At 40.4% G+C, this 12564-nt stretch overlaps 1 protein-coding gene across 2 annotated transcripts in view; it reads right to left on the minus strand.

Moving 5' to 3' along the window:
• The window catches only part of si:dkey-215k6.1 (transmembrane protein 132C), a 216077-nt gene that overhangs the window by 133886 nt on the left and 69627 nt on the right, over positions 1–12564 (minus strand). Inside the window, exons 1-3 of one of the 2 annotated variants that reach the window (XM_067521855.1) lie at positions 6807–6864; positions 4381–4799; positions 3376–3947 (exon numbers count right to left, since the gene is read on the minus strand). In XM_067521855.1, the coding sequence (XP_067377956.1) occupies positions 3376–3947; positions 4381–4799; positions 6807–6819 (1004 nt within the window). In that variant the 5' untranslated portion in view covers positions 6820–6864. Of the gene's footprint in view, positions 1–3375; positions 3948–4380; positions 4800–6806; positions 6865–12564 lie in introns of those variants that run through there. The other variant, XM_067521854.1, reaches the window with a different exon arrangement.

A 12564-nucleotide genomic window follows, 5' to 3' on the forward strand; every position in this document is an offset into this window, starting at 1 on the left:
GTTTAGTTTTCTACAAACCTAATTTGTCGGAGGCAGGGTTGATTTTAGCATAAAAGCATAAACTAGAACAGTAAAATCACTGAAAAGAATTACATAACTCAAACCTGCAGCTAACATAATTCAAGTGAAACAGGATGATATTAAAGGGATTTCTGACGGGTAAAATTCGTCTTATTTAGAAATCAATTTCCAGCATGATCTGAAGAACATAGTAACATAATAAAACATATCAACTACTTTCTCTCCATTTCATAATTTATTCATCTTTTCAAAGTGAATCTTGGCTACAGCACAGAGAGCGGAGGCGTCTATTTAAGTTTGGCTCTTTATGTTCAGGGGTCTTTTATTACTATTTATTAATATCTATGTTCAGTATCTGCATCAAAACCTATTTACAGACAGCTCAGGTCTCCCATGTGCATTCAGTCATTCTCAATTAAATTGTCTATCAGTATAATTTTCATTCACACACATTTGGTAACACTGGCACCAGGTTTATAATAGGTCTACAACAGGTCTCTGAGCAGGAGATTCCGGTTATTGTGCATTTTGCGAGTAGAGTTTTACATGGAAAATTAATTAAAATGAACTTTTGGGGGTGACAAATGTCAGCAGCTTTTCTAATGAGCTTACATTATTATCAGACAATGTGCCTACTTGAAAGTAGAGGCTGTAAGTCAAACACAAAATGTAAGTGAACTTGGTACTTGGCAGTGTAATTTACCGGATGTCTCAGACACTCACAACCACAGCTTCTGCTAGTTGTCTGCAGCCGTGTAGCCTCATCACAAAGTGACAGAATCCTCCATGGTTATGAGAGGTTACAAGCCCAGTGACAGGTGATACAGCAAGGATGCCCAAACCAATTTGGCAAATGTACGTTGCCACGATTCAACTGTCCTTGCATCTTCCCCTTTTGGATGGGCTTATAAATGAGGACAAGATGCACACGAAGAAAGAGTTTCCTTCGCTTCTTTCTGCTTTTATCAGTCTCTCCAATTTTCTCCTACTTTTCTTTTTCATTCCTTGTCTCTTGTACTTTTTCAGTCTCTGTCTCCCTCAATCGTCCTCCCTCCGTGTCCCTCCGTCTTCTCAGCAGTTTATCATAATCACATCACCTTGGTGTGATAGAGCACACTTAAGTCTTATTATGTGTCACACACATACACACACTCACATACAGGAATGAGATCCACTTAAGGTTTATTACATGTATGCCAGAGCGTCTAACAGGGAGATTATTCCTCTGGGACTGTATGCTTGGGCAGAGGGCAGGATCTGCAGGATAGGATGGACACACACATACACACACACACACCTTGACTCAGATGTGCACAGAACGATGTGTAAAAGCTACATGAGATTTTTAAATCGAACATTCTTCAAAACCAAGGGATGAAAAAACATGATATAAAAGAGAGGGTGCTTTGTTTATTCCTTTCTGCAGCCAAAATGAACCTGTGTAGGCGCATACACATGCAAACGAACACACAAAAAATTAAGACAAGAAAGAAAAGACAAAAAAAAAAAAAAATAACAGAAGACGACAAAGTGTGTGTACTGTGAATGAAAGAGGCCAGCAAATCATTCCAGTGTGCATCGGTGCACACATCGGTCAGCTACAACATTAATACAATCTGGTGGCTTTTATTTAAAGGGGTCAGCATGGTCACTCAGCCGCATACTGTACACCTTAAACCGGGAAGCACTACTTGTTCTGACACCTGTCAGTCATGCCCAGCAGTAAATGTTTCCCATCCTAACCTGTGTCTACCACAGCGTCAAAACCACCGAGTGGATTGTTTTGTGGCAATCGGTGTATTAAGCAGAGTAAATAGGTTCTGTAAAGCTGTGTTTGTGTGTTTTTATATATGGCAGGATGGAATACTGTGCAGCATTTCTTTCATTATGTTATGTGCATGTGTGTGTGAATGTGTGTGTGCGTGTCAGCAGACAGTGGAAAGACGACCTTATAGATGACTATGCACATGCACAAAGGATGCATATCTGATGCTGCTTTTCTTTTTCAGCATTGTTTACCAAATACTGCAGATGTGAGACAGCAGAGCTGCTTAAACAGTTCTATCAAAATGTTAAATGAGAATAATTAACTATTTCTTTTATTTAATAATGTCCTTAAGTCTATTATCAGCTAGCATTTTTCTAACCGTGTTCAACCTGTCATTACCATGAATCATCCTCCCTACAAGTGCTTCATGTCGACCATCTTTGTCTGCTAGTCTTCCTGCTATTTCATTTATCCTGACTATGAAGCTACATTCATCACAGTGGTCAGGCTTTCTAAAACCCTCCAAAAAAAAGAAAAAGAAAAAGAAAAAGAGCAGTCTCAAACCTATTTTTCTATAACATTCACTAGATCTCCATTGAAATTACTATGTCAATACATATTTCAAATACATGTAGACTCTTAGACACTTCTCTTTTTTCACAACTAAAGCCAAAGGTGGCACAAAGCATCTGACATCCTCTCCCTGGGTCATAGGTACTACTGGATATAAAATTGACAGGTGTAAATGATCTGTCAAAAATAAGAGTCTAATGACATGTGGCAGCTTCCTTGTTCGGTGTGTTTCGAGCTTTTCTATAGTAAATATAGGACTGAAATAGTAAAAAACAGTATCCAAAGTTGCTGCCTGAAATATTCTCAATAGTTTTACTCTCACAGGAGCATGTTGTTATAGTAATGCTACCGTATATATTCAGCCACGCTGTTGTGTGCTGAGATATTCTTTGGATAGAATGATACATTTGTACATCTGTCATTTGTCAGCCTGAAATCCCTACGGTCAGTGAAATGATGAGGCTCAGATGGGATGCAGATATGCGTGCTTAGACATAGATCAGGGGTCGTAAACTTATTTTCAGCCAGTAAACCAAAAAGAAATGCATTTCCAGGAACAGGAACCCTTATGTGGAAAACCTTATACATGTAGGTGATCCCCTCAAATGCACCTAAGAACTGTTTTGGGCTCTGCCCTTGAGTTTGAAAAACTTGAATGTTCCTAAATCTATCCCTATTCTATAATTTCTCTGTGTCCTCAACCTTCAGCCTGTCTAAGACACCCTTTCCCTTTTCTGCTTCTCATTTTCTGTTTTCTTCTCGCCTCGAATGCGTCATGAATATTCATGAAGTTGTTATTTGCATTGCTGGCTCCTGAAAGAGGCTGAGCATACAAAGGTGACAGCCATCAACCTCGGGAGGCGGCTGCCTTGAGAGATGAACAAGAAGGAATGAGGGAGGAAGAAATGCTTGGCAATGCCAGGGAAGAGAATCAGAGAAAAACCGAGGTGAAAGTGAAATCAGATGAGGAGAACAAATACAACTAAATACATTTCTTTAAATTCGGTTCCCACCTCAGTATAAATTGTTCCATGTTAGAATCTGTCTTCATGTAGATGCCAAACGCCACAGTCTTGCCGAGCCGAACCGGGCTGGGTGGCACCAGAACCTCCACATTTTCATCCAGTCTCAATCTTTCTCCTTTGGCAGAAACTGGACCTATGGTCAATCCCACAGAACCTACTTTCATCATGTCCTGAAGACCCCCATCCACTAGAGGGCTCCACTGCCCCCCAAGACCCAGGCCTCCAAGAGGCCCAATATTTACACTCTGACCTTTCCATGGCTCGTTAACAATGGAGGGACACTCCTGACCAGCCCCTTCCACTGGAATAATAGAGTAATACACATCCACTGATGGTAGAGTCACTTCAGGAGGTCTTTTTCTCACTTGTGGTGGTGTAAACCAAGCTGGGGGAATCTCCAGACGGACAACACAGATGCCAGATGGTCCCACAAGTCGGCAGCCTGCTGAGGGTGCTGCTTCATTGGTGTCACGGACCACCAATGCTCTGACACACGGAAGTAGGGATGGAGGAGGCGGGTCGGGCTCATCCCAGCGCCGTCCTACCAGGTAAAACAGTACCTGAAGACAAATGGACACATGCTGTGTAATGTCATAAACGGATAAATTAGTAGGTTGACAGTAAGCATACAAAGTATTAATCTTGTTTGAAGACCTTGTAAGATCAACAATTGGGTTAGAAGTAGCAAAGACAACAGGGTGTTCTCTAATGCTGGAAAATATTATCACCGAGTAACAACGAGCAGAATTAGAGTGTAATGTAGAGGGGGTGCTTTTAGATTAACCCAAAGATAACATTATCCGATGACCATGCAGCTCTACAAACCGATAATGACTATGAAATCTATGGATTATGAAATCTTCTAGTTACTTTTCCACTTATTACTTCTTGTATATCATGCGAACGTTAATATATGTGAAACCTAAATGTTGTTTAATTGCAATATTTATGAGTAAAAATCAGAGATCAAAAATAACATTAAACAGCGAGTACCTGTATCCAAGGCCGTGTTGACCCCACCTTAGGCACCACCACTTGGCCTTTGACCTTCCAGTTCAAAGTCACCTGGTTGGATGTCACCAGTATGTGAGGTGGCGGACTTTGAAGCAGCTCCACTGGGATCGTCTGCTCAACACTCAGGTTTCCATAGCTGCAATTTACACTCGGCAGGGATTGTGGGGCTGCCATGCCTGGTTCCAGCAAATGGAGAAAGAAGGGCTCGGTTCGCGACGATAGGCTGCCATTTCGCATTACCTCCTGATTTGATTCCCGCAAGAAGAAGGCGGAGTCAGCACCACTTAGCTGACATTGGACGGGGAGGTAGGTAGGGAGGGAGGTGGAGAAACGGGGCTGGGAGGAGTCCATTCCTCCTCCTGGTCCACCTCCTGCTGCTGTTGCTGGGTTGTCACACACTGAGAAGAGAAAGGCAAAGAGAGGAAGGCAGGAAAGAGGTAATGTTAGGAGGAGGAGTAAATGAAAAGAGAAAGATGGCAGAGAGACAGAGAAAGATGGGGTTGAGAAAACAAGATAATGCACTGAATAAGATTAACTTCAATATAATATGTAAAATCATATACTAAAGTCAAGTCAAGTCAACTAACTCCAGCTCCATAAATAAAATTTTTTAGAGGGGCGGCTTTAGCTCAGCTGGTAAGGCAGTCGTCAGCTGTACAACTGTAATAGGCCATTGCCATCCACAGCTAGTGCTGGTCCAAGCCCTGTAGAAATTGGGGAAGGTTGTGTCAGAAGGTTCATCTGGTGTTTAAAAAAATAATAATTAAATAAACTGGGCAAAACCAACATGCGGACAATGATCCGCTGTGATGACCATGAAGCCGAAAGGACAAAAAAAATTAAAAATACTAATGTATTAAGTCAAGTCAACAAAAAAACAAAAAGTGTGTCAATCCGAGATCCACTAACTTGTGAAATGCTTTTTTATCTCTACACCCACTAGTATGAACACACGCACATCTATCAGCTTTTCACATAAATTCACACATGTATCACAGCCCGCTGACACAACACACACCACAGTGCATGGTGTTTCCTAACAGTTCCTCTACAAGGAGAAATGAGCATATGCACATTATCTCTCAGTGGTGTAAACAAGAGTGATAGACTCACAGAGGGCTCTACATTAATGCATCACCTTGTTTTTATTCCCATTCCAAAAGCATTACACTAGCATATATCAGAAATAACACATTGCTCTTTGGCAGTTTATTTCCATATATTTAGGTCCAGTTTTTATTCATTTCCTGGTATATTTACCAGGCCTTTCCTACAGATTGGGGGTTTAGAGACTGGGATTATTGGGGTTTCGGTGCAGTATCTTATTTTCTAAGAGGACAAGAGGTTGCACTGACTGTGTTATCTCAGTATTTGTTATTCATCCTCGGTTTGGCTTTTCAGCATTACTGTATATTATGCATGGAACTGAACCATCAGACTCATCACTTACTTTAAACTCTTGGAAAATAAGTGTCAGCTTAAGCCAACACGAGTTGATCTGAGTAGAGTTCAAGAAGACCTTGATTAGTGTACAGCCAAAGTTTTGGTAAGAATGACAATAGTTAGAATTAATACATTTGAAAACACCCTGAAAATTTATATAACTTATAGTTAGCTTTAACCTGTATATATAAAAGACCATTGTTCCTGCCAAAGTTACTGTAGATATTTTGGTTTGAAGTGGGCCAAAATCAGTTGCAAAAAGGTGATATCACCTTCTGTGCTCTGATCCACATTTGCCAACATTTAAATTGTTTGGTCACTGTAGTCTGTAAACCATAAATCTGGTTACTAATGGGGCATATTGTTTGTTTAAGAGACCACCCAGGTGAATGATTAACTATTACGTGGACTTATTTTATTATCTATTTGTGCATTTTTAAACACTACTATTCTAGATATTTAACATGATATACTGAGATGAACAAAGTTTGATGTCTTGTTCACTACTTCTGAGAAGTTGAGCTAAGGTTAATAAAGGTTTTGTTTTCTAAAGTCTGTCAATCTCCAACAGAGGCCATTGCTGAACTTTTACACCCTGCACCTTATGAGGATTTGACAAATGCAGTTTGTTGAGCTTTATTTGGGACTATAAGATCACATCAAAAAACACAATTTACTGGACATGAACACATAAAATAGCTACAGCTGTAGAAATGCCAGAGAGAACTAGTGAGTTTTTCTATACAAAAATAAAAAGAAGGATTTTCATTGAACCCCTGTTGGCACAAAGAAAACTCACCCATACAGCAGCGGGCTCGTGTGGAAATGTGTGCGTGTATCTTTGTGTCGTAGGGTAGCGAAGTGTGAAAATATAATGAGGGTGGGACAGCGAAGCGCTGTCTGGGGCAAGTCATACCGAGGCGACTTCACATAAAAATAATAGCAGAGAAATAAAGTGATACCTCGGTGCAACATGAATAAGCAGGCTGGTTTGGTTATGGTGCGTGGGCACGGAGGGATAAGTTTAGACTGAGAGAGACAGGCGGAGGAAAAAGGAAGGATAGAGGGTGAAGAGAACAATAGTGAGAGAGGGGAAAGAAAGGGGGAAAGTTTTAATGTGCATATACTGTACAGTACACTGACAGCTTGTAGATATTGGCATTTTTATGTTACACAAGATGAATTCACACACTTCATTTCAAATGACACCAACTTGTCTCGAGTCAGATATTTGTCCCTGAAGAATCCGAGTAAACTTTTTGAGCGGATGGATATGTCCTCCTTCAATACTGTGTACTGTACAGGGTCGGTACCACTTTGAGTGAAAGTCGAGACGGTTGCTGACACGAGAAAAACAATTCAAAAGAAGTTTCTATGTTTAAATTTTGCAATTATCCTGTTACTTGTTTGATCAAATTAAAGGTCATGAGAGGAACAACATAGCTACATTATATTATACTTGTACTTTTCTTTTTATTCATATTTAAATGAAGTAAAAATTTGTGCGAAATTTCATGAAGCATCACAATGTGACATTATACAGAAATATGCCTTGAACAGGGCTTACAGAAGGCGAGCACGTCACGTTCTGACGCCTATCATCTATAAAGGTTAAAAGTCAAATGCAAAGAAGGCTGGTGGAAATATAGTCATTAAATTAGTTTGTAGACATTTACTGTCGACCGACAGATAGGTCATGTAGTTAAGAAGCTTCAGCACATTAACTTCAGTAACTTCTAGGTTTTGCTCTTATATTCTTGTGTCCTTGAGGTGCAAAAGCCTGCATGTGTGTGTGTCCACAGGAGTCTTATGAAACATATGTCCCAATCCCAGACAGGGACCTCTAACAGCTGACACACACACACAAACACACACACACACACACACACACACACAGAGCTTCCTCGTCCAGGCAAAACTTGACCCTTGGATGGGATCAGTGATATGTCATGAAACATCAGAAACAAAATGGAAAAACACAAACTCATCTTAATTCAGGCCATGTATCTTCCTTTGTATATGCATAATCATCTATTTTACAAAGTATATTTTCTTTTGTCTTTTATAAGATTGCTGTTGATAAAGTCCATGTGAACTTTAACACTGATTGTGTATCAAGTCTGCTGTAAAGCCATGTTATTACAAATATAATTTTCAGACAGGAGAGACAGTCCCAGCTCAATAGACCCTTTGAAGTCTGGCATTCAAACCCTGATATGCCATTGGCTACCATTAAACCTGGCATGGTCCAAAATCCCTGGCATCATTACTTTGGCAACCAGCAACCACAACAGGAGTGCACACCCGCTGTGTCCTGCTGCATAGTGCTTCTGTGTGTGTGTCAGCAAATGTGTTTATGTGTGAATTTATGAGAGCCGTGGATGCACCAAACCACACAGTTCGGGTGTATATGTATGAAAAGCTATATGCTTGTGGACATGAGATCGTAACTGAGGCATATTGCGAAGTATATTGTGTATACATACAGTAGGGCTGTGTGTGTGTGTGTGTGTGTGTGTGTGTGTGTGTGTGTGAATGTGTGTGTGAATGTGTGCACGTGCATGTGTGTTTGTGGAAATTTGGAAAGGAATAAAGCCAGATGTACAGAGATTTGACAAGGCCCATCTGTGATCCTACTTTCCCCCCAAAAAAATGCCTATCCTGTTTATTTCCAAGTACACGGGAAATAAAACACACACACACACATACACACAGAGAGAGAGAGAGAGTGAGCCAATAATCAAAAGACAGTGGAGCATGTAGGACAAGAAGAAAGAGAAAGGGAGAAAGACAGTGAGAAGCACGGCCAGATGGGTACACAAGAGAGAAGGAAAGATACCAAGATGTGATAATGGGATCAGTGTTGCTTGATATTGTGTTGGTTAAATATTGACTCAGATTTTTATATTTCATTAGACACACACATACACACACCCCTTTGCCTTTCCATAGTTGTGAGGATAGATAGAGTAGGACACTTACTGATACAAGTGGTTTCCTAGCCCCTTACCCTGAACTTAAGCTAAAGTCTTATTTCTTTTAATGTTAGCTTCATCAAATGCCGGATTATCACGACACATTTCACCAAGGCAGAAGATTGTGAACAAATGTGCAGGGTATTATATTACATTAATTGTTACTCCCATTTTCTCCTAACCCCATTTGATAATGCCTGCAACCACACGTCCACATTAATTTCATCACTATTCAAATCATTTAGGCAACAAAAGTACTATTTTTCCTACTTAGGTGAACTGTCCAAAATTAGTAAATGATTGACGATATCTATAACAGTATCAGTTTGCATGTGGTTGCTTTGAAGGTTTTATCACAGAAGGAAATTGCCCCTTTTCTCTATAAACAGAAGCACATACACAGCAAAGAAAACTCCATCATGGGAGAATTTCCTGAAAAGAATAAACTCCATTGATCACACAGATGGCACACTATCTGAAAGAGAGATGGAAAGAGATAGGGATAGTGGGAAAGAGATATATAGACAAAGACGGTTTATGGTGAGGAAGAAAGGAAAGACGGGTTGAAAGGGTAAAAGAGAGGGATGAAGTTTCTATTTCTGAGCAGAGCATTCATCATGAACATAGTTTAGTTAGGTCTCCATCTCTTGTTCTCTCTGTCCCTCTCTCCCTCTGACTGTGTCTGCATCCTGCACCGTGTCTCCTTACTGATGTCGATGTTTAAAAATTAAAAACAGTTTAAGGGGAATAAACATTTTTGATCTGACAAAAAGTCTCAGTTCTTAAGTTTTTGGGTCATGCAAATCACTTGCTGTCACTCACAGTATGACTTTATTAGCATGCAGCACGTATTGCTAATGATTGACGGGGGGCATGTGGGTGACTTTGGTGGTGTCTCTTTTTTTTAAAGTACACTACATGGTTTCATTACTGAAGCTCCAAATGAGTTTGAGCTCACCCATACACTGACAGGCCTCAAGGCATTTTGGGTAATCTGACTCAAAGAGCTCCTGTGTTTCTGGTTTAACGCCTAATTTACAAATATATATGGTTGGTGGATGCCAGCTAGTGGTACAGGGACTGGACAGAGTAAACACATCGCCAGAACATATTATGAAACTAAGTGCAATAGCACTGCAAGAATGAAGAGGTTGCGGTTATTGAGACTAGGTAAGAGAGGTGTTGTTGCAGCATAGCTAGTTTTTTGAGACCACATTTTGTCAATTTTTAACCGTTTCTGTGACCTTTGTTCTTCCTTGTTGATGCACTTTGTATTCAATGTATACTCTCACAAGTCTGTCCCCACTGGCACATAGACAAACCCTCGATAAATCACATTCATAATCAGCTCCACAGTCGTGAAATGCGTGTCTGCCTTTAATGGACTTTATCCCAACATGACAAACCTTTGTAATGACCATCTCCGAGGTTATCCTTTAAAACAGACTGCCCACAGAATTTTGTCTATCCATGGTAGAACAATCCTTAATATCCACACAAACACACACACACAGTGTTGATTGATGTCACTGTCGCTGCGTCAGTGGAGTCACATTTTCCCAGATATGGCCAACTACCACCTCTCTCCTATCCCTCTAACCCCCCCCCCCACCGCTGCCCAGCTTGCCTGGACCTAATATCGCCTCTTTCCTTCTATCTGTCTTCCTCTTTTTCTCAATTTCTTCCTATACACCTCCTTATATTAGTTTTCATCCCCTCTGTTTGACTTTCCCCTCTTCGTTCCCCCCCGTTCCTTCTGTCTTTGTCATGACACCTTTCCATGGGTGTAATTTAATGGGAGGACAGGGAGACATGTCATAGTTGGAAATATCATATAAATCATCTGCCTCCTGTCACATATCTGTGAAGCTCACCGACATTTTAAATATATGATAATAGGAGACAGATAACGGGAGAAAGAGAGACATTGTGCGTGGTGTGGAGCAAACAAAATGTCCAAGTTTTACTTTTAAGGTTTTCTTTCTTGTGGATTTTAGGACTTTTGTTGATTGAGAGGATTTTTTTGAATCACACTGTAGTTAAAATTGTACAAGAGCCCAATAAAGTAAGGATGAGATGGTGGGAGGAATTTAGAAACTGTGATGTTAATGTATGTGTGTGTGTGTGTGTGTGTGTGTGTGTGTGTGTGTGTGTGTGTGTGTGTGTGTGTGTGTGTGTGTGTGTGTGTGTGTTTGGGAGGGATCATTGCACTCGTTCTCTCTGAGTGTGTGTGTGTGGCAGCAGAGGCAAAGAAGTGTGAAGAGCAATTTCAAATGGTCACCACACCACTGAGGGCAACAGAGGCTGAGAAAGGAAAGACCTCTCACAAAGGAAGCTGAGCAGCATAGACGGAAATGGAAGAGCAGAGTGCAGGAAATGTTAAGCTCACACTTCACTCGCACACACACACACACACACACACAGAACTACAATTGGCAAAAACCACTGATGTATTACAGCGAACTGGACATTATGTTGTTAAATGAAAGTTCCCCTGTAATTATGGCTTTTTTGTTACTTTTGTTTCAGGTTTAAATGAAACAAATCACCACATTATACAGTATAAGAGTGATTTCCTACTGGGGAGTAATGGTCCAAATAACCACTCATGCCATTCAGTGACCATTTTGAGGTATCAGTGGTCGAGAGCATGGATTTGGATTAATACAGCCCTACGCCACCTGCTAGTTAGCTCAGTAGGGTGTCATCATGAGTCAGGCCTATGTTGCTATGGTTGCAGTGATAAGCCTAACAAATAATTTAGCTTCACAGAAAGATTGATTTGTTTTGTTTACTAAAGGTCACCTATTGGCAATGCTTCGATAGCAAGCACCTTCTGAGGTGATAACATTTAAAAACCTGAATGCAAAAGGACAGCGGATGTGTTTCTTTAATTTATTTAACCCAAATGTTTCCTGTTTAAGGACATCTTAGGTTTTGAATTCATGTTTTGTAAGACGATATTTGAGGTATTAGTTTGGACTTTTAAGATACAAAAAATAATATTAATATTGGCATATTAAAAATTTGCTTGTTACTAATTAGTTCTATTTGCATATGCAAAAATAGATACATAAAGAGAGATTAATTCGCTTACCTAAACGCTTCAAACCAAACACAGTAGCCAGTAAGAGTGATAAACAAACACAGTAGAAGATCTTTCAAGTAAAACAGAGCCGTGAAGAAAAGTCTGTGTGTGTCGGGCCAGGATCTCCTGGCTAGGAATACGAGGAAGGGATAAATCCACTGGGCCCTGATGCCATTCAATTCTATCCTTCAGTGGGCCACAGCCAAGCAACTAACTTGTGAAAGCTGCTTATGAAGGGGCTAAGGAATTTACAGCCTCAACTGACTTAATGGACCAATAGGAACTTTGCAGCTAGGGAGTAGAGAGAAGAAGACAGAGTGGAAAATAGAGATAAGATGAGTTTAGATGGGAACAGGTCATCAAGTAGGAAAGGAGAAACGGAAAGTAAGACAGTTAAAAGGCAGGATATTGCGTGATAGGCAGAGGAAAAAGAAAGGACAAGCATAAAGCAGAGGATAGTGATGAGCAGGTTATCATAAAGAAGGAGGTGAGTAAGTGAAGGAAAATAGAGGAGAAAACCAGAAAATTGCAGGAAAGGACAGAGAAAAACATACAGTACACAGCAAGTACCTCTATACTATAATTTAAATTCGAGGCAGTGAAAAGCTTTGTGTGTCCATGCGTGCGCATTAATGTAACTAGCACCTTGTGGGGTAT

The sequence above is a fragment of the Channa argus genome, chromosome 11 (genome assembly GCF_033026475.1).
Source record: "Channa argus isolate prfri chromosome 11, Channa argus male v1.0, whole genome shotgun sequence".
Lineage (NCBI taxonomy): Eukaryota > Metazoa > Chordata > Actinopteri > Anabantiformes > Channidae > Channa > Channa argus.